At 44.9% G+C, this 23,367-nt stretch overlaps 1 protein-coding gene across 1 annotated transcript in view; it reads right to left on the reverse strand.

The window, feature by feature from the left end:
• LOC101400848 (uncharacterized) overlaps positions 1-23,157 on the reverse strand; it is a 31,791-nt gene extending 8,634 nt beyond the window's left edge. The window contains exons 1-2 of the mRNA XM_087425393.1: positions 22,962-23,157; positions 17,669-18,017 (exon numbers count right to left, since the gene is read on the reverse strand). Of these exons, the coding sequence (XP_087281519.1) occupies positions 17,669-17,776 (108 nt within the window). The 5' untranslated portion in view covers positions 17,777-18,017; positions 22,962-23,157. The remainder of the gene's footprint in view (positions 1-17,668; positions 18,018-22,961) is intronic.
• Between the last annotated feature and the right edge of the window lie 210 nt (positions 23,158-23,367).

A 23,367-nucleotide genomic window follows, 5' to 3' on the forward strand; every position in this document is an offset into this window, starting at 1 on the left:
GAGTCAGGAGATTCCCAAAGTTCTTTTACCACAAAGGGGGAACTCAAACAATCATCCAAGAGTTTGTGAACATATGCAAATGAGGCCAAATTTTGGCAAGTAGTAAGATGACTGCCTGATATTTAGTTGGCTCTGGCGACACTTGGTTTGGTTCTTCATCAGGGATGTCCCAATTAAGGGATGAAGAGCAGCAACTCTCCACTGAGCTCCGTCATGTATGAATGTGTATTGTTGTCCTTAAATTCTTTGTACTTTCCAGTGCTGTGCATTCAGTTAATCCCAAGGGACTACCCAGGGAACCAAGGAGTCTGGGAGGGGGTGACCTCCTCCACCACCATAGTATATTTCAATCAACTGAAGAAAGGCCATGTAGGTGCTGCAGGTGGCATAAGCTGTGGGACCAAGTTTAGGCTGCATCATATCACAACTAGGTGTCAGTAGCTGGGCTGAGCTGGTGGGAGGCTGTTTCCAGGGCCAAAGGCATAATAGGCACCTTGAGAGATGGTAACATGCTCAGTGCTTGTGAGAGCCTCTATTTTCAAGAGATCTCAGTACCTGGTGACAATAGCAGCTCTAATGGCATATAGTGGGGGGACTAGGGCAGTTTCTCTCATCAGAAGCCTATGGACAACTAAAGGCCCTCTTCCAGAGAGCCTCAAACCACTGCCATCAGGGTTAGAGGCCTCCTGCATGACAACTGGTTGTTTTATGGAGTTTAAGGACCCCAGGCTTAAATTGGATTTGAACTAATTCCTTTGTTGTGCCAAACTTAGACCAATGGTGTTGTCCACTATAACCCTGAGGGTCAGGATCTTTCTTGCAACAGACACAGATGTGGCAGCAGCAGAGTTACTTAGGGGTCCTGGTGAGCCCTCTGCAATGCTGCTACCTACTGGCTGCATTTTTCTATCTCTTCTTTCCCTCTGAAATAATTGCTCTTTAACCAGTGACCATCTGATGGGCTCAGCTCATTCACAAGGTTTAATCATCCTCAAATCCCCAGACTCCCCCTAATGTGGAGGCGACCCCAGCCTCAGTTTCACCTTCACTCTAAACACACAGATAGTTTCCACCCAAGACATAACTCGGGACCACATTAAGGAGGGCCTCATTCCCAGACTCCTGCTCCTAAGAGAACTAAAACTGCCAACTCAGAGTTCCCTATATACAGAACCAGGCGTGGTGGGTCAACAATGCACACAGGGCAGCACAGCTCACAGGAGGAGCTGCCCAGCAAGCAGCAGCTCACAGTGCAGAAGATTCCAGGCTTTCTTATCAGTCTGTCCAGATAAGAAGGCCTAGGGGAAAACGGAGGGGTGAGGCTTAGTTTTCAAAAGTCAAACATCAAACATGTTGACCCCGGACACTCATTATAAGAACAAACAGAGGTAAGAAAAATAGGCATTCACACTGGCTTGTTTTTACATAAAGAAACACTAACAGGATGATGAAGCAGTGATCAAAACTGGTCATTTGAGGGGGGCTGGAGTGAGAGCAGAGGAGTGGGGCAGGACATGGAAGCAGGGAGTCTTCTTAAGTTAGTTTCCTCTCTTAGGAACTGTTTTGATCTTTCCATGCATTATTTATTTAAAATAAGGAGAGAGATTTATATACACTGATACCGGCTCAAGACAAGGTTGACCTGAGGGAAGCCATGTTGTAGAAAAGAAGCCCTATTGTAACTCTGAATGACCTCTGACTAACTAACCCAGCTGGATCTGCACCCTCCAGGAGATCTAACTGCTCTGTGGATTTTACGACCCCTGCTTGTGCATGTACCTCCCAGCTGCGATAAGATGATAACTTTGTTCTTTCGAGTTCCTTAGGAATGTGATGACCCCCAAACAGAGAGTCTATGCTGATAGCCATCATCAATGAAAACTGAAAGATCTCGTGTGGCAACTCCCAGTCTGTAACACCAGAGGGTCAACATTCCTAACCCCCTCCCCTATAACCCACCGGCCTATATAACTGCTGTAAGACTTTGTGCTCCTTAAGATGGTTCTTTCAGACATTAGTCCGCCATCTTCCCCCTTGCTAGCAAGCTGTAACAAACTGCCCTTTCTTTTCCACCATCTTGCCTCTTGACAATTGGCTTTTGTCTTGCGAGCAGATCATGGCCTTTGTGCAGTACCAACACCATATTTTCCTATGCTTGATCATTATTTTTAATTAACTTTTGCTTTTAAAAATTAATTTAATTTTAATGTTTCTACAAAGGAAACCACTCCAAGACTTAATCCTTTAAACACTAATGGATACAAAATTGTAAAACATAAAAAAATTACAAACCCCTTTCTCACTAAAAGGACAAGGGACATTATGGTTTGTCCCTCCACTATATCTCACACTGGGGATATTTTCAGGAAGAAGTAGCATATTATAATACAATAGAGGTTTGCAATTAAGCACTACAATAAACCAGGAATTCCAAAGTTTTGCATAAGGTTTGACCTATTTCCTCATATCAATGCAAATAGAAATTCAAGTGCTTCTTCCTCACATCCATTAAAATAGGAAATTCATTTGCCTCAAGAATAGTATAGCCTTTTAAATGTCAAGGTTCTCTAAGGACATGGACACACAAAAACTGACCTAAAAATGGAAAAGGCACCTGAGAACTTAAATACACCCATCTCACATCTTGAGGTTCTCTTGCCTAAATGGAACAAAAATTCTATTTGGCTGCACAATTTTCTTCCCTTACATGATATGTCTGCATCTTACATTTTAAAACCCCAAGTACTAATGGAAACTAGAATCAAAGGGCTGCCATCTTCACCTGATAAAGGAATTCAAGGACAGAAACACGAATATTCCAATCAGCTCATAGAAGCAGCCTGTTTGCCTACAGTTCAGAAGGAAAACCCATACTCAGAAAGTTGATCATATTCCCAAATATAGGGTCTAAGCACTCCCAGTTGAGATGTAACCCCTAGAGTGCTGTGTGCCTGGTGAAGGAGGGTGGGGCACCTGAGCAGCCACAGGAGTGAACTCTGGGAGCTCCACACACCCTCCCCTCTCCTGTGAGCATGGAAGCACTGACTCCCCCAGGCTTCCATTCTCACAGTGAGGACACGCTCAGCCTGATTCAGGTTAAGGTTCTGACCCAAATGAACCCCCAAATTCATAAACCCTCTGTCTACAGGACAGAACACCTGATCTTCACAGACTTCTCAATGTCCACAGTTCACGCTCTCAGTGCACCTACAGTGTAGATGGAAAACTCAAACATAACATTTAAAATGTCCAGGCCTAAGGAACCAGGACCACAACCTCAGAAAGGGCATCACTCCCTGACCCCCATGTGCATGTGCACCCCCAGCTTTCCAGGGCTCTGCAGCTCCTCTCAGTATAGAGGCTCCTTCCATGAGCGGTGTGAGTAGGCAGGACATCTGCAAGGGGAGGATCCCCAGGAAGAACAAGTGGGCCTTCAAGTCCTTCCTTTTGCAGGCCCAAGGGGGCCTTAGCTTAGATTCACTGCCCTCAGTCCTCTGCCCCCACTGGAGACGCTTTGGAACCTCACCGTTATTTTAAATGACGCAAACCCAGTGTTGAATAATCCAGCAAAATCACTTAAACCCAGCCTTTCCATGGAAAATAGGGAAGAAAACTATAATGCACTTTTACTAGTTCAACTAGAAAACCCCAAATATCTATTCATTTCAGAAGAAAATTATAAGTTAATTATTATTTCCATGGCAACAAATCACACTTGAACACTTGCGGTTTGCATGTCTAAGCCCTGGAATTTCATTTGAAAACATCCAAAGTAAAGACCAGACCACAGAAACTTACTACACACACTAGGGGAAGAAAGAGTGAAACAAGTATTCTTAACAAATGGAATGTAACACAGGAATATTTTATTTTTTCTGAAGTTCCCTCTTTGTTGCCCGTTTGTAATTATTTCATACAGTCTTCCAAGCTCTATTGATTAAATATATTTATACTTATTGAAAAATGGAGGCTTAAATAAGTGAATAAATCTTTTCTACATCACGCACCTAGGGAGGGGCAGTGCTGACAGGACAGATCACCCGGGAAAGTTTCTCAAGAGGAACCTCCACCCAAAGGACTTCCCAGGGGCCGGCCCTGTGGCTTAGCGGTTAAGTGTGCGCACTCTGCTGCTGGCAGCCCAGGTTCGGATCCCGGGCGTGCACCGATGCACTGCTTGTCAAGCCATGCTGTGGCAGCGTCCCACATAAAGTGGAGGAAGATGGGCACAGATTTAGCCCAGGGCCAGTCTTCCTCAGCAAAAAGAGGAGGATTGGCATGGATGTTAGCTCAGGGCCGATCTTCCTCACAAAAAAAAAAAAGGACTTCCCATAGGCTGTCTGTGCCCAGAAAGATCCTGGAGGGAGGGGCACAAGGATTTCCTGCAACATAGTTCCAGGTGGTTATTCTCTGCTTTCCTCTCATGTAAAATATCCACAGACCAATATAATCTTTATAAAAGAGTCATCCATGGGTAAACAGTTAAAATATTAGGTCTACTTGAAATGCACCACAGAGGATGAAGAGTTGATAATGATTCTGTGAACTGGAAAGGGGAAGCTGGGTTTGGGAATGTGGGGAGGGATCTGGAAATTTAGAGACTTACTGGCAGCCCTAGGAAGAGCTAGGCTGGGGGGACAGGGTTTTGGATTTGAGTGCCTGCTCCCCAAACATTTGGAAAACTCTGGAAAAAATAAGTGCCCCCTGGGGAGCCCCCTGGTGAGAAAGGAGGCACTGAGGACCCCACAGACCACAGTTCCTTTCACACATGAACTCCAGAGACTAAGTCACAATTGTCCCTGATGACCCTCCCCATGGTCACTCCACCATCTGGGGAGACACTGGGCTGTGGGTGCAGAGCTGCCCAGAGAGGCTCTGGGGCCAAAGTCACAGTGTGTAGTGATGGACAGGATGCCCAGGGTCCTGGCTGCCAGCCCAGCCCCAACACTGTGGGCCAGAGGGGACTGAAGTCCAAGCGGTGCCACGGGCTGACTCAGGTCCATAGACTCCAGAGGTGACTGCGGGGAGGCCAGGTCCTGCCACAGCCGGTTCTCACCAGCCCCTCCTCACCCGGGGCCGCCCACTCACCATTTCTAGGTCTCCTGCATCCCCCTGAGTCCTTCCTATGGCTCCCACGACCAGTGCAGATCTTGGCATGACAAAGGCTGTTGCAGAGCCACCAGGGAATGTTAAGGGGAGGTGTCCAATGATCCTCAGAGAGGCCTGACGTTTTTATGGGTAATGTAAACTTAGTCGTTAAGAACAAGCAAATTAAATAGATGAAAGTAAGATAAAAATTTCAAAGGTAAACTTTTTATATAGCCTCCCCAAGTCTTTCTGGTAATCTGTAACCTTAAAGTTTTGCTGAGTTAAGTTAAATGATGAATTAGGTTAAATTGATTGAATATCCAGATCATTTCCAAATAAGATGAAATACTGAAATGTGAAGTAGTGAACATACGTGTATCCACTTTTTGCTTCCTTCTACAGAGGAATTAAAGATATTTCACTCTATTAGTAAACAAGTCTTATGCCACGCTGAAAAATTTACTACAAGGAAGCACGTTTCTAGAAATCATAAAAAGTATTTATAATATGTCTGCCAATCCACTGAATGCTAATGTAAAAGTTCATAATTATTTGCTTCTAAGTTTTCACTATAAATTAAAAATTTCTAAGGGTTAAAAATTCTAATATATGTAATTAAAACTACTAACAATAATAAGGAAAAGGAATTTTATTGTGTGGTCAGGGCTGGCTCAGATTGGAATAAATTTAATTAAGTAAATGAGTTTTTTTTTTTTCTTTTTTTGTGAGGAAGATCAGCCCCGAGCTAACATCCATGCTAATCCTCCTCTTTTTGCTGAGGAAAACTGGCTCTGAGCTAACATCTATTGCCAATCCTCCTCCTTTTTTTTTTCTTCCCCAAAGCCCGAATAGATAGTTGTATGTTATAGTTGCACATCCTTCCAGTTGCTGCATGTGGGACGCAGCCTCAGCATGGCCGGAGAAGCGGTGCATCGGTGTGCACCCAGGATCCAACCCGGGCCGCCAGTAGCGGAGCATGCGCACTCAACCGCTAAGCCACAGGGCTGGCCCAAGTAAATGAGTTTTAATAGCAAAAGGAAGCTGTTGCAAAATTAGTATTTGGTTTTCTCTCTGTTTAAATGACAAAGTTTTCCAGAACCATTGGTCTGCTCTTGATAATCAGAGATTATAAAAGGTTTGCTTCTTTATCTTTTTAAGTAATTTGCCTAGAGGAAAAAAACCCAAAGATCTTGTGTCTTCTTGTATCTTCTCAAAATAATCACCTATGTTTCATGTTGTCTTAATCAGGTCTTTGATTACTTAAACCCAATGCTCTCAATATTAAAAGAGCTAAATTTTACTCAAGACTATGTAAACTTTTGTATTTGCCTTTAAAATCTTTTATTGTTATTTTGGTCAAACAGATAATTAAGTATTGTTTCATAATGATCCATGATCCTATTTGGCAAGTATCTAAATCCTTTTGATATTTTTGACAAACTTCTCAAAAATCCTTCTAAACGAAGTGTTTTTGACTTTGAACTAACTTTGGGTTTTTCCAGAGAGCCCCTAGAACATCTCAAAGGATTTGTTCTCTCTCTTTATAAAAAAGGGAGATGCGAAACTAGTTAGGTGTATTTGATATGTTAAATTACATGGGAAGCATTGTCAAACAAGAATACTAAGTTTTCTTTATGTTGTGTCTACATAGGTATGTGTTCTAAGTGTTACAGAAATTGTGTGAAATTCCAGGAAATCTGATATGTCCTGGTATAATGTCTTCAGTCAAAATTCCAGTTATTATCTTAAAATGTTGTATGTTACAAAAATAACCAATTTTCCTTATCAATTCCATTATAATGAGCTCTCATTAGATCTTTAACCAGGGGCATTTTTAAGTCTTTTGTCATTTACAGAGAGTTATTATTTTACTCTGATGCTTTTACAAAAGTGCTCCTGGAAAAGTGCCTCATCTTCAAGGAGATTCAAGGAAAGGACTTTTTGACAACTACAACTTTCTGTTAACTTTAAGATCATAAAAATGAACTCGTAAGAATAAAGACTGCTCTTCAGTCTTCTTGGAAGAAACTATACCAGGTCCTCCTCACTACCCAGATAACAGCCAAACTGCAGGGATTTGAAACTTGGATAGACCCCTCACAGCTGAAGAAGGCTCCACCTGACATCTGGTCCTGACAGATGCTGGAGACCTCCAAATCAAATCGACAAGGAAGAGAAGTAGCTGACATGGATGTAGACTGCTTCCTCCTAAGATGCCTGATCAAGACTTCCTACTTCAGCTAAACACAAACTCTTACTTCTTTCCTTTCTTTCTCTTAGTCTGGCATTGGCCTGGAAAGATAATGCCAACATCTGAATCCCCCAGGCCATTGTTACGGAGGGTAACCTCTGGAATTTAGACCAACTTTTTATATCAAACTAGGAGAAAATCTAACTGACCCCTGGCTGGAACAGGCAAATGCAACACTCCCTGTGAATGAATCCATTAACAATGCCACCTTAGTGAGAGTCGTTTGTGCCCCTACAGAATTTATCTTTGCCTGTAGTGGTTATCATTCTCCTCAGGCCTATGAATGCCTGGATGGCTGGCACCTAACTGGGCAATGCCTCTTAGGTATCTAACCGACCCCTAACTTTTCACAAGTGAACTAAGACATCTCACTGGTTGACTACCCTGTATTTACATTGAGTCAGAAAGGACCTAGCAGGAGGCATTCAGGACTCGGGATTCACTTCCTGTGACAGCGCCATACTTCCCTGGTTAGGAGCAAATGTAAATGAGAATATAATCAGAAAACCTCTCCTTAGCTCTTGAAGATATCACAAAATCCATTGCTAAGACAACAGCTGCCCAAAAAAGATCCTTAGACTCTCTGGCCAAAGTTGGTTCTTGGTAACAGGATAGCTCTTGATTATCTTTTAGCTGAGCAAGGAGGTGTCTGTGCTGTGGCCAACACCACTTGCTGCACCTGAATTAACACTTCTGGGGAAGCTAAAACTCAATTACATAAGATCACTGAGCAACCCACTCGGCTTTTTAAAAAAGGTGACTCCTTAATAAGGTCTTTCTTTGACTCATTTGATTTTTGATTGGTTTGGGTCTTGGAGACCATGGCTCTAAAGTGCACTCCAGATATTGAGAACTATCCTGCTTACTATAATCATAATAACCTCCCCGGTTCACTGTATTCTCTCAAAAGCTTTAAATGCACGTTTGCAGCCACTAACCACCAAGCAAATGGTCTCCCTAAGACTGGAACATCAGAAAAGGAATGAAGAGATGACTGATTAAAGACTGTAAACCTGAAGCCTTGACCTGTGAATGTCACAGGGGTTAAGCAAAAGCATCATGACCTCTGGATACCACCTGAAGGAACAACAAAAACAGAATTTCACAGCAGTAGCTGAGAGTGGCACTAATGCCTTGGATGTTGGTCACATCTCAGTTAACCTGAGTCTGATCTAAAAGGGAGAAATTGTAAAAAAGATAAAAACAGACCCCAATTGGAGTCATTTTTCTAGACCCATGTCACCAAACCAAGGCTTAACATCCAACCTAACTGCAGCTTCAACCCTCCCCAGGGATGTAGTTTTAACTGGTCAGTCTAGGATTTTCTGGTCAGCACCAGTGAGGTAATCTGCCACATGGGCCCTCTCCATCCCCAAAAGGAAGATGAGGTAATCCACCTAATATGACCTTTCTGTCCCCAAAGGGAGGTAAGCTTGCCTAAAGTATTCCGTTTTTCTGTTTATGACTTCCTTGTCCTGCTTTTAAAACATTTTCCTTTCTGTAGCTCCTTGGAGCTCCTCTCTACTTACTAGATGGGATGCTGCCCAATTGAGGAATTGCTCAATAAGGCCGATTAGATCTTTAAAACTTACTCCGCTGAACTTTTGTTATTCAACACTATTAAAAATAAACTATGGTTCATATACTTTTTTTGTTTATCATGAATTGTTTATTGTGAATATTAAGTTTCAAAAAATCAACCTGAAATTTAAAAGTGTGCCCGAAGGCTGCTCCTAGCATGAGTTCTAGCATTGGCTTCTAGATTCCCCATGCTCATACAGATAACAATGCAATTCATTTCATGTAAGTCTTTTCAGCATTTACGTAAAAAGAACAAATTATAGTAAATATTTTTCTTTCTTCCCTTTGACATGCAAAGGTCACATGGTTTACACTGTGAAATGTGCTTTGCTTTCTTGTTCATGTAAAATAAATCCTGCACCTACTTTCACATCAACGGTGGTGTGCCACCAGCACGTGTGACGGGGAACACTGGGGAGCTGCTGCTGCTGTCCCTCCCCAGGCCGTCCCTGATGAGAGACAGGACCCAAGGGTCAGCAGGATGTCAACCTCCAGGCCATCAGGCTAGAGGGTGCCCTGGCCCACAGTCCACCCATCTTCACAATTTCACAGACTCTTAGCTCATTGCCAGTGGTCTAGCTGCCTGGCAACAAGAACAACGTCAGCTCCTTATCCAAGGTCACCATTTTGGGAGACAACACTCTGGGATAACCTTGCTCATAATAACTCAGATACAAAAGAAGGTCACACATGTCTCTGCACATCAAACTGCAGAGCCTCACTTCAACCCTCAGGCTGATAAATAAGTTATAATTTCTGAAACACCTACTGACACCTCAGTTGCACTCAGAAACAGGGAAAACAAATGGGGGGATGCAGGCTTCTCAATATGAAGACAGTGAGGGGCCCCTATGTTCCCATGGGAGGATGTGAATGGCTTATTTGAATAATTCTCTGGACAGACATGGTAATGATACCCAGTAAGCTACAGATTGATAAGACTGTAATACAATTCTGTAAAAGTGTAACACTATACTATACACTACAAAACTAATTATACATGTTAATTATACATAATATATTTTACTTATATATAATATATACTAATTATATTTAATACTATACAATATGCTACCTATTATATATACATGTAATATACTATATATACCATATATATAAATACATATATACTGTATCCTACATTCTCTCCATATATACACACACAGATACACACTATATGCAGCATTAGATAATTTTATACTATATACTACATTATAATATAGTATACAAATACTCCTTTATAATATAGATGAAAAAAGGCTACACAAAATACTGTACAGTGAATCCAGCAATATATAAAATGACCTAAACACCATAACCACGTGGGATTTAACCCAGGAAAAGAAATGTTGGTTTTCCATCTGAAAATGGATTAACATAACAAACCATTAATAGAATCAACATCAAAAACTACAGGATCATCTCAATAGATACAAACAAGCATTAGACCAAGTTTAACACCCCTTCACAAGGAAAACACTCAATAAACTATGATAAACTCCCTCAGTAAACTACCTCAACCTGAAATAAAGCATCAGTGAAACACCCACAGCTGACATCATTCTTGATGGTGAAAGACTGAAGGCTTTCTCTCTAAGATCAGAGAGAAGACAGAAATGTCAGCTCTCACCAGTTCTACCCAACGTGGTAGGAAAGGTGCTACCAGGACTATTAGGCACGAACATGGAAAAAAACAACCATTCCAGATTTCAAAAGACATACACACAGAGTCCCACAGACAGAAACAAAATCAAGCAGACCTTGTCATGGCACATATAAGAGGACATACACAGACACACAAACTCACAAACCCTCAGAGTTCACGGCTCAGAGACACATAGACATACCCATAGACACACACAACCCAGGCCCTCTGCACTCCTCCCCACTTTTCTTTACTCTTTAGGGCCAATCACCACCAGACACATGGTCTAATTTTACTTATATATTTTCTTTCTTCTCTCGTAAAATGTTAGCTTTAAACCAAACAGGGATGTTTGCTCTGCTTTGTTCACCAAACCACCTACCAGAAGGCCTGTCACATCAATCCTTCTTGCACATCAGGGCTCACAGAGACACACACACACTCACATGGAAGCTTCACACAGACCTCATCACAGGCCCAGACCTTCACACAGTGCATTGTTCTCACTCCCATCCCACCTGGCAGAGGGGTGTCTCCCGGCTCCCAAGCCAACCCCCAAAGAGGGTGTCTCAGCTCCTCCAGATGGGGAGGGGATTTCACCCTTCCTGACACCACACAGGACAAAAAGCACACCTCTACAAAAAACACAAAATGGGAGACTGGATGGCAGAGTCAGGGCCCAAAAAGGATGGAATCATGATGTTCCAGCCCCTCTCACTGCTACAAATGCATCTAGAAACTCACTCATCATGAATTGTCCCTTTGTCACTTTGCTTTTCTTCTGTGAGCTCAGTGAGGGGACAAAGGTGACAATCTCCTCACTCAGCACCCATGTCCTCTGCTGCAGGCTCCTTGGTAAACATCACCTCTGCTGTGGACTCATATTCCCACAGACCTCACTCAGTCCTCCATGGTGGCTCCACCATCTTAACTGAACACTTTTTCCTTAGGGTCAGTGTCCAATTTGTACCCTTGAGATTGTAATTTATGGAGATGACTATGTGACAACACAAACAGGCCAATGACATTGAAAGACTTTTGCTACTTACATTTCCCAAGATAAGGGGGCATGCCATGCCAGGCAGGGTCACAGGGGATGATCAGGTTTGCCCAGGAGCCAGAATCAGGAGTGGGACAAAAACCTAGGCCACAGACTTTATTTGGGGTTCCATAGGAAATGTAAGTCAGGGCAGAGTATAAGCACCTTTGGACTGGCTACTTTGAACAACTCCAACACACTGTGGAGTGTAGGGACGGTGCTTAGTCATGGGGTACCTGGCTCTGGGTTGGTTTAGGGCAGGGGAAATATCATCTTGGTGTGTGACAGGTGGATAAGGAGGTCTGTAGCGACAGGGCACTGGACCGGGTGGTGTGCACATGAAAGGCCTGCTCCAGACAGGCTGTCCACTGCCAACGTGGAGTTAGGTCCCCCTGGGAGGGGCAGTGTCTCCCCATGTCTGAGAGGCCCCTGACGATGTGAACAGATCTTAAAAGACAAAATAAAACACATGATTAATACAATCAGAAAGAAGACAGGGATTTGTCTGCTCATGTCAGTTCTAATTCAACATGGTGAGGGAGGTGCTACCAGGGCAATTAGGCACCAAGTGAAATAAAAGCATTCCAGATTTTAAGGACACACACACATAGCTCCCCAGACAGACATACAAAATCTCACAGGCTTACTCACTGGACATATATGTGCACACACCCACACACAGACACCCAAAGTCACAAACCCTCAGAGACAATGGCCCAGAGACACACAGCCCAGGCCCTGAAGAGGGGAGAGTCAGGACTCACGATGGCTGCAGTGATCATCGTGTTCCAGCCCCTCACGCTGCTGTGATCACTTCCAGAAATGCGCCCCTCACCACATGCCCCTTCCTCACTTTGCCTTCCCAGTGGAAGCTCAGCGAGGACAACAAAGGTCTGTGCGTCCTCACCCAGCCGCCGTGTCCTCTACTGCAGGCTCCGTGGTCTGTGACCCATCACCCCTGAGGTCTCACCTGCGAGTAGACGTCGGGGAGACAGCCCTGTGGGCTCTCCTCACCGAGGCCTTGATCACTGCCCCGCCCTGGAAAGTTCACTGATGGGGGGTGGAGGCCTTGGGACCTCAGACCCCAGGTCTCCCAGCCACAGAGACATCACCTTGGGGACCCAGGAAACCAATGGAATTTGTTGAAGGAGCAAGTTGGGATGTGGCTTGGCTCATTTCTGCCTCTTCCCTTCAAGAAACAGTGGGTGTGGCCTCCAACAAGGTGGGGACACCACCTCTTGTGCCTGCGCACTTCAGGAAAGGCAGAAGTCCTGCAATTTCCCACCACTTCCTTTGGCGTGGTGTCGGTTGCATTCTGGAAGCCATGTTAAGGGAGGGGGCCCCTGCAACTCTGGAGGGTCTGGCTGAGATTACCATTTCCTACAGGTCTCAGGGCTGGAACTCTGTAGGGTGAGTCCTTTTCCAGAAAAAGTAAGCACTGGCGTTGGTGGGCAGGCTCCAAACTCACTCTGGAGGCAGGTTCTGAAGTGAGGGAGCTGGGTGTGGTCAGCACATGAGCCACTGAAACCACAGAGTGGAATGTACCAGAGATCTCAGAGTGATTTAGGTACCACCAGGTGCCTAAGGGACTCCCAGAGCTGGGACAAGGCAGGGCATCTCTTTTTGACATTCTTGGTGGTAGTATTGAGACTACTGTGAAACTGTATTTGTTGTGATGTTTATGTGACAGTGGGGAGTATTGTGTTCCAGGGGCCTGTGCCTCATGACATAGGATCTGGGTTCTGCCACTGCCTCACCTCACAGTCACCTGGGGTTGCAAATGTGAAGACAAATACAGGAAATCTCATTTAAAATGGAGTCAGGAAGCCCTGAAGGGGGAGCTCTCAGGCACTACTACTTGCCATACCTTGCAGACCCCAAACAGAAAGAAGTGTACCTCCCATTCCCCAACAGGAGGAAGCTTACTCTACAGACACAGCAGGAGGAAGGATTTCTCCTTACCCAGCAACAGCCCAGCCAATGAGAAACCACCATACTCAGCCAATTAGAAAACACCACACTCAGCCACTGTCACCACCCTGAACTCTCCTTCTCCTTCAATGGACTTCTGTTCCAAACAGCCCCTCCCAGCTTCCTCCTTTCCTCTATAAAAGCAAGGCCATCTGTTCTGTTCTGTTCTCCCTACCTGCTGATGGTTTACCATAGTTTGCATGTCCTGAATTGTACTTCCCCTGCTATTCCTGAATAAACTCATTTTACTGGTAAAATAACTGGTTCTTTTGATTTTAACATCAACACAAAGTAAATTTCCAGAGTGGGGCAGGAGTTGCATTTAAATAAGTTTCCCAGCAAGCAGGCACAGAGTAGGCTTGAAATGGGAAACTTAAGAGCTGGAAATGGCCTCAAGACCCGCTCTGGGAAGACATGATGTTGATGCCCAAGGGTTAGATGAGGATGCACCCAGGCAGATCCCACTGTGGAGATGTGTTAGATGCACCTTTATGTTTCAAACCACTGCATTCCCAGGATGTGACCCGAGAAAGTTGGTATCAACTCAGACAGATGCTGGGAGCCCTATACACTGGGGCTGTAAGCTCCAAGTCTCTAATCAAGGCTTGGTGTTTCTGGTGTCCAACCCCCATGCTGAAGCCATCTAGGAGCTGGCCAAGAGTTGCCACATTAAAACAAAAGACGTTTGATCACTCTTATCAGCCAAGTAATCCCAAGGGCTTCAATAGGTTTTTCCTAGGAACTGAGGTCAAAGACCAAATATCTTCCTTATTACATCACAGGAAGTCAAGTCCAGGGACACAGGCTCACTTAAAGATTGAGACCCAATCGCTGGACTAGAGAATGCTTCCCCTCTGCCCAAACCTACAAGGATATCAACTGGGCTCTTGTTTAACATTAGTGGACTACACTGAAAGAACTAGATGCTTTCCAGTAACATTAGGAAGAAGGCAAGGATGTCCTGTCCCACCACTTCTAGACAACTTTGTAGTGGAATTCTTAGTTAATTCAATTAGATAGAAAAAGGAAATAAAAGGTACATAGATTGGGAAGCAGGAAATACAACTGTCCTTGTGGCACAATTTTGTCTATGGAGAAAATCTCAAAGAATCCCCAATAACCAAGAAACCCCTTAAACTAAGAAGAGTGTAGTGGGAGGCTGAATGATAAAATGTTAATACATCAAAGTAGATTTTTTCCTACACATCCACACAAATATAGTGAACTCATCTTTGACAAACGACCAAAGGCAATTCCATGGGAAAACATAGTCTTTTCAACAAATAAAACGAGAAAAACTGGCCATCCACAGGCAAAAAAAAAAAGAATCTAGACACAGACTTTGCATTTTTCACAAAAATTAATTAAAAATGAATCACAGATCTGAGTATAAAATGTAAATCTACAACACTCCTAAAAGATGAAAGAGGAGAAAATCTAGGTGACTTTGGGTTTAGTGATTAATTTTTAGATACAATACCAAAAGCAAGATCCAAGATGGAAAGAAAGAAATTTGACTTCATTAAAATTAAAAGCTTCCACTTCCATAGTGAAATACGATGTTTAGAGAATGAAAACACAAGCCACACACTGGCAAAAAATCTTTGAAAATCACTTATCTGGTAAAGGACTGGAACCCAAAACATCCCAAGAACTCTTAAAACTCAACAAAAGGAAGACAAACAACCAAGTTAAAAATGGGCAAAAGATTTGAACACACACTTCAACAATGATATACAGATGGCAAATAAGCACAGGAAAAGATGCCCAAAATCATATGTCACGAGGAAATTGCAAATAAAAGAAGAATGAGGTATCACCAGACACTTGTTACAATGGCTGAAATGAAAAACACTGAGAACACCGAACGATGGTGAACATGGAGCACAGGACCCCTCATTCAGTGCTGGTGGGAATGGAAACTGATATGCCTGCTTTGGAAGAATAGCAGTTTCTTAAAAGTAAGCCTACACTTACAAAAGATGTAGCAATCATGTTCTTCAAATTTACCCAAATGAGTTGAAAACTGATGTTCACAAAAACCCCGCACATGCACGTTTATAGGAGCTTTATGCATAATTATCGTGACCTAGATGTAACCAAGATAATTTCAATAGGCGAATGGATAAACAATCACTGGTACATCCCTAGGATAAAACATTCCTCAGTGATGAAGAGAAATGAGGTTATCAAGCCACAAAGACATGGAGAAATTTTAAAATCATTGCTAATGAAAGAAGCCAATATGACAAGGCTACACACTGTATGATTCCAACCATGTGACTTTCTGGAAAAGATAAGGGTATAAGGCACTCTAAGCTCATTGGTTGCCAGGGATTTGGGGGTGGGAGGGAGGGCTGAACGACTAGGTGAAGCACAGGAGATTTTTAGGACAGAGCAAGTATTCCATATGATCCAGAAATGATGGAGACATGTCATTTTCCATTAGCCAAAGCCCAAAGATTGTATAACACCAAGTCAACACTAATGTAAACTGTGAACTTTCATGCGTCAAATTGGCTCATCAAATGCAACAAATGTACAACAAGTAATACAAGATATAAAATATAAGGCCAACTGTGTGGAGACAGAGGGGTTATGTGGGAAACCTCTGTACTTTCTGATCAAGTTTTCTGGGAACATAAAAGTGCTCTTAAAAAAAAAAGTAAAGTCTACTAGGAAGAAAAGATAAGGACAGATGCATTAATAATCACCCTTGATGACTGACTGATGACATAAACAGACCTTCTTTCATTCCACTAATTTGAAGTTATTTCAATAAGCCATTATGGTGCTCTGTAACGCCTGCACCCTGAGACTCGGAAGAGAGGAGAACCTTCCACTGAATGCCTTGTGAAGAGCCCAGCATTGTATATTCTGAAAAGTGAAATGAGTCCCTTTGTTACTATCAGTAGTGTCCGGAACTGCCACGAGGATAAAGAATGCCCTGCTGAGGAATGGTGTGTGGCCTTCGTATGTGTAGAGACGTGTTACTTTGATTTCTATTGTAGGCAACTGTGAGACATGAGATTCCTGGAGTTCTTTTCCACAAAGGGGCAACTCTCAGGGAATCACTCACAGTCGGTAATGTCTGCAGCTGGAGCCAATTGTTGGTCGGTGCTAAGATGACTGCTGGATGTATGGTCAGTGTGATGACCAGCCCTTGTGTCCAGTCCTTCATCAGAGATGTCCCAATTAAGACATGAAAAGCAGCAACTCTGCCTGAGCTCCATGTGTACAAATGCGGTGATATCATCCTTAAGTCCATGAACTCCCATTGCTTTTCACTCAGGGAGTCCTCAAGACATCCCCCAGGAGCCTGGGGTTCTGGAAAAGGTGACCTCCTTCAACACCATGGCACCTGGCAAGGGACTTGAGGACAGAGAAGACCACCCCCTCCTGCAGATAGGATATCCCAAAGGGCTCAGGCTTGGTGCCATCATGTCTCCAGGGGGTCTTAGTACCCATATTGGGCTCTTAGAGTGCTCCTTCTAGGTCCCAAGTCAAAATGGACTGATGGTCCCATGCTCAGGGCCATGTACTTGCTGGATCGCCTTACAAGTAGAGGTCATTGTAGCTCTAATGGCATATACTGTGGGGCCTAGGGCAGGTTCCTGCATCAGAAGCCTATGGACAACTTACAGCCATCATGAGTACACCAGGAGGATGATGGAAGGTCACTGAGGCCTCTATAGTGAAGGAGTCTCTGAGGGCACTAACAGGAGTGTTGGTTGTATGACAATTTGAAGACAGTCTCCAGACATTTGTGGTAGGGGTGCCCACTTAAGGTGGCAAATTTGCAAGTAAAAGCACAAATGGGCTCAAGTAGAATTTGTATACAAGAAATATGTTACCTCTGGAACAACAAAAGAGCTTAGTAGATGTTGTGGGTACTGAGGGGAACGATAGCTATCTCTTCATGGTGTCAGAGAAGGAGCGGGTCTCAGATTATCAAATAATTTCCAGAAATTTAACAAAGTTGTCAGGGCCTCACATCATGAGTGGCAATGTCCCATCCACTTTTTGTGAGCTCCTTTATCAATATGTGTATGTCCTGAATGTCCTCAGAGGAGAGGTCATTAATGTAACCTCATACCTGTGTTCTTGGAGAGACCAGGATGCAGTTCAGATCCTGCTGCAGTGACTGCGTGGGAGGGCACAGCTGTTGGAGATCCATGAGGAGAACCCAGTAAAGGTGCATCATGTCCCTTCAGAGGGGAAGGCCAAGTGCAGCTGAGAGGCTGTTGACATAGGCACTGACAGAACAGACAGCCAAATCTGTGAGAACAGGATGTTTATCACTTGCTGATTGGTTGTAGTCAGTAATTTCCACACTGTTGGGGACTGGGTAGAGAGGTCTGTGTGGCGCAAACACAGCTGCAAGGTTGAGGTAAACCACTCTGAGGTGTCATTCATCCTTTCCAGGTCTAACAGGACAAATTGGGCTGTGAAAACAAGCACTGGGAATAATCAATCACTTGTTAACTAGGTTTTCTGTACAGTTTTCAATCCTTCAAGGCCCTGTGTATTTTACATTGGGCCATATTATCTACACTATTTGAGGGGTAAGTCACTTGGGTCCCAATTTGTCAAAACAATTTTTAAGTGGTAAAGATTTCGGTTAATTTTAATTCTTGATCATTGGATCAGAGCTTCCCAGCTCACCATGAGACATTTTAGGACAATGGGTGTTATGACCATGGAGAGTTTAGGCAAGACCATAGTTCTGATGGCAAAGATGAAACACTTGTCCTATTTGTCCTCTATATTGTATTCATTTACACCCTTAAGATCATCAGAGGGAACTTGCTTAAATTTAGTGGGATCCCAGGCATAACTGTAATTTGACCCCTAGTGTTGATTAACTGCTTGAAGGTTTCTGAATTAGTGCATCACAGCAGACAGCAAAATTAACTCAGAACCTGTGTTGTGGAGGCCCAAAGCCAAGCAGTGTACCTTTATCGGTTTTGTTATGTAAATTATTTTAGTATATTCTGGATGTCCAATTGGGTCAAATTGTGGCCCTTTGATTCACTGTTTTATCTATTGTTTTCTTCCTTTTGATCTCTCCTGTTTTGTTTGCTTCCTCATGGGATACACTTCAGAAGAGAGCGTGCCTCTCCACCCCGGTATTTATAAATTTTTTTCCACCCAAGAGCCTCAAAATAGTGCCATCAGGGTTAGGAGCCTCCCTCATGACAACTGGTTACTTTATAAGGTTTAAACCCTGGGCTTAAGTCAGGTTTGAACTAATACCTTGTGCCACAGGGGTGCCGTGAGTGTTGTCCCCTATAGCCCCAAGGTCAGGATCTTTGTCACAGTAGAGGCAGGGGCAGCAGCAGCAGAGGTATTTAAGGGTCCTGGTGAGCCCTCTGGTGTTAGGAATGTGGACTCAGCCTGCCACCCACTGACTGCCTTTCTCCCTCTCTTCTCTTCTTTTAAAGGACTACACCTTGGGCCGGCCCCGTTGCTTAGCGGTTAAGTGCGTGCGCTCCACTGCTGGCGGCCCCAGGTTCTGATCCCAGGCACGCACCGACGCACCAGTTGTCAGGCCACACTGTGGCAGTGTCCCATATAAAGTGGAGGAAGATGGGCACAGATGTTAGCCAAGGGCCAGTCTTCCTCAGCAAAAAAAAAAAAAGAGGAGGATTGGCATGGATGTTAGCTCAGGGCTGATCTTCTTCATAAAAAATAAATAAATAAATGACTGCTCTTTCAGGAGTGACCACCGATGAGCCCTCTTCTTGCACAGGGTACAGCCCCTGTCTACACCCCCATCCCTGGGAAATGTGAGGTCAACACAGCCTCTGTCACAGCTTCACTCTAACACACAGATAAACCCCAGCAAAGACACTGAAACAGGACCACTTTAAAGAGGCCCCAATCCCACAGCCCTGCTGCCAAATGCCCATAAATTCTTCAAACTGCCAACTCTGGTCAGCTGAACCTAGCACTGACGCTGCAACACGGGGCAGCACAGCTCACAGCACAGGCTCGCCAGCAAGCAGCAGCCCACAGTGCAGGCCGCCACCAGGCAGCAGAGCAGGTGAGCAAGTCAGAGCAGGAGAAGACAGACCCACGGGGGGGGTGGGGGGTCATGTCTGGACATGCTGGTCAGGGCACAACTGTTATGGTCACTGCAGAGGGGTGGGTCCCTTGTTGAGACTGATGCCAGTGTGGCGCGCACACACACACACACACAGAGTAGGAAAAGGCTTAGGGCTCATATGATAGTGGTCTGAGGGGGAGGGCAGGGCCTGCCTCTCAAGCAGCTCTGGAAGGGCTCAGAAAGCAAGGAATGGAGCCTGGCCTGGGTGTGCACTGGGCTTGGGGGTGGGGCCGGGGCAAGAGTTCTGCACACAGGCAGGGGCTTGTGTGGTGGAATCTCCTGCCTGCTCCAGAGGAGAGAACACCCAGGCTTTCTCATCAGCTTGTCCAGGTGGGGACACAAGGGGAAGAGGGTGGGGTGGGGCTGAAGCTGTGAGCAGTCATCCAAAATGTGGAGTCTGACTGCTCATTACAAGGACAAAGTAGATAAGAAAAATATGCATTCTCAAATTATTTACGTAAAGAAACACTAACATGCGTCTCAAAAATGATTAAAAAAGTTCAATCTTAGGATGATTTCCTATGTATAAGAGTTAAAATTAAAGAATATAAATTTCTGTTTACTTGAAATAAATTCGTGAGACATCAAAGTCTAATTTAAAAAGACTCACTGCCAACATATCCTGGTCCCCTCCAGTACCCCCAAATACACAGTTTTGAACACTAACAGTTACAAAACTGTAAACCATACAAAATAAAATTTTCAACTCTCTTTGTAACTAAAACGACATGCAGCATCCTAGTTGGTCCATCCCCTATATCTCGCACTGAAGGTATTTTCAGGAATAAGTGGGGTTTTCAAAGAATTACATAAGCTTTCAGAAGATTTCCTCACATCCATTAAAATAGAATTTCAATTATTCTAGCCTTTTAAATTTCGCTGTTCTCTAGAGGCATGCACATATGGAAACTGATCAAGAAACGAAACAATTTTCTTGCTTTCCTCACATCTTATCTCTCAACCAACTTACAGTTTCAGCTCCCAAATGCTAAGAGAAACTAGAGCCAAAGGGCTGCACTATTCAATCGATAAAGGAATCCAAAGGAAAGAAACACAAATATTGGAATCAGCAGATAAGCAGCCTGCTTCCCACGGGACAGAAGGAAAGCCACACTCAGAAGCTTCCATATTCCTGACCCTCCTGGTTGAGACAGAACCCCTGGAGTGGGTCAGTCCTTGGTGGAGGAGGGTGGGGCACCTGAGCAGCCACAGGAGTGAACTCTGGGAGCTCCACACCCCCTCCTCTCCCCAGGGAATAATGCAAATGCTCCCTCTCTCAGGCTTCCCTTCTCACAATGAGGAAAACTCAGCTGGACTCAGTTTAAGGTTCTGACCCAAATGAACTCCCAAATTAATGGACCCTAATTCAGGACACAGAACTCCTGACTTTCACAGACTTTCTCAAAGTAAACAAATTACACTCTGAGTGCATCTACCTTGTGGATGCAAAACTCCAAGTCTAGAAGTAGGTCCAAGGAAACCACAGTTACAACCTCAGAAAGGGCATCACCCCCACCCCCATGTGCACGTGCACCCCCAGCTTTCCAGGGCTCTGCAGCTTCTCTCAGTATAGAGGCTCCTTCCATGGGGGGTGTGAGCAGTAGGAAACCTGCAGGGGGGGCCTCCCCAGGAAGAACAACTTGGCCTTCAAGTCCTTCCCTTTGCAGGCCCAAGGGGGCCTTAGCTTAGATTCATTGTCCTTTGTCCTCAGGCATCTGCCCCCACTGGAGTTTTTTGGACCACTACTGATATTTTAAATACACGAACCCAGTTTTGAAAAGTCCAGTTACAACACTCAAACCAGACTTTATGTGGAAATGAGGGAAGAAAATTTTATGGCACTTTGCCGGCTCAACAAGAAACCCCACAAGAATGTATTGCATTCTGGGGGAAAAAAAGATGTTAACATAGTATTATTTCCATGACAAATTTTTTTATAAACTATTAATCATACTTGAATACTTTAGGTCTGCAAGTCTAAGCCCTGGAAATCCATTTGAACTCACCCAAGATAAAAGAACAGACATCAGGGCCAGCCCCATGGCTTAGTGGTTAAGTGCGCGCGCTCCGCTGCTGGCAGCCCAGGTTCGGATCCCGGGCGCACACCGACGCACCGCTTCTCTGGCCATGCTGAGGCCGCGTCCCATATACAGCAACTAGAAGGATGTGCAACTATGACATACAACTATCTACTGGGGCTTTGGGGGAAAAATAAATAAAATTATAAAAAAAAAAAGAACAGACATCAGAATATTAGTACCCCAATGGGAAGACAAAAGGGAAAGAAGAATTAGTACATGCAATGTAAAACTGGAATATTTTGTTTTCCCTGAAATTCACCTCTTTCTTGTCTCTTTGGAAATATTTTATACTGTGTTTCAAGTCGTCATTGAAAAACAGACTAAAATAAAGTGAAGAAATCTTCTAAAGGTGACTAACTCAGGTAGGGACAGTGCTGACAGGACAGATCATCCAAAGGGTTTCTCAAGAGGAATATCCAACCAAAGGATTTCCCATAAGCTGTCTGTGCCCAGAAAGATCCTGGGGGGAGGGGCACAAGGATTTCACACAACATAGTTCCAGGTGGTTATAGGCAGCTTTTCACTCATGTAAAATATCCACACACACAAAATAAATCTTCTAAATACAGCCATCCATTGACTGTGAGAAAATGATAATTAAAATATTGAATCTGTTTCAAATCCACCAATGAGGACAAATAGTTGATAATAACGCTGTGAATCGAAGGCAGGAAGTTGGCCTTTAGGAACGCACGGGAAAGACTGGAAATTCAGGCATTTGTTACCAGCCCTAGGAAGACCTACACTGGCGAGACGGGTTCGTGGATTTGAGACCCTGCTCCCCAAATATACGGAAAATTCAGAAGAAAACGGATGCCCCTCTGAGGAGAAAGGAGGGACCGGGGACCCCACAGACCACAGCTCCTGCCACGCAGGAGCCCCGGACACCGAGTCCCGACTGTCCCTGATGACCCTCCCCGTGGTCACCGCAGCATCTGGGGACACGCGGGGCTGCGGGCGCAGAGCTGCCCAGAGAGGCTCCGGGGCCGAAGTCGCCGCGCGCAGTGACCACAGGACGCCCGGGGTCCCGGCTGCCGGCCCCGCCCCCACGCTGCGGCCGGAGGGGACTGAGGTCCGAGCGGCGCCCCCGCGGACTCGGGTCCGCAGACTCCGGAGGTGACCGCGGGGAGGCCGGTCCCGCCACGGCCGGTTCTGACCACCTCTCCTCCCCGTCTCCTCACCCGGGGCCGCACACTCACCATTTCTAGTCTCCCGGGTCCCCCTGAGTCCTTCCTATGTCGCCCACGGCCAGTGCAGATCACAGCGTGACAGACGCTGCGAGAGAGCCACCAGGGACCGTTAACTGCAGGCGACAAGGCGAGCACCGCGGGAGCGAAAAGGGAAGTCCGCGTTGGGCCAGACACTCCTCCCCCAAATCCTGACTCCAGGCCGAACTCTCACCATCTTTACGTTTCCTGGGACCCCTGGTGTCCTTCCTATGACTCCCGCGGTCGGTACAGGTCACAACCCGACAGAATAGGCGGCAGAGCCACGTAGAGCCTTTAACGGCGGGGAGACGCGATCCCCAGCGTGGCCGAAGTGAGCAGCAACTTCCGGGGTGGGTGGGGAGCTTCGTCCCACCCACCTGCCCCGGCGCCGCCTCTG

This window comes from Ceratotherium simum, chromosome 39, assembly GCF_057802395.1.
Source record: "Ceratotherium simum simum isolate JZ-2026a chromosome 39, ASM5780239v1, whole genome shotgun sequence".
Classification (NCBI taxonomy): domain Eukaryota; kingdom Metazoa; phylum Chordata; class Mammalia; order Perissodactyla; family Rhinocerotidae; genus Ceratotherium; species Ceratotherium simum.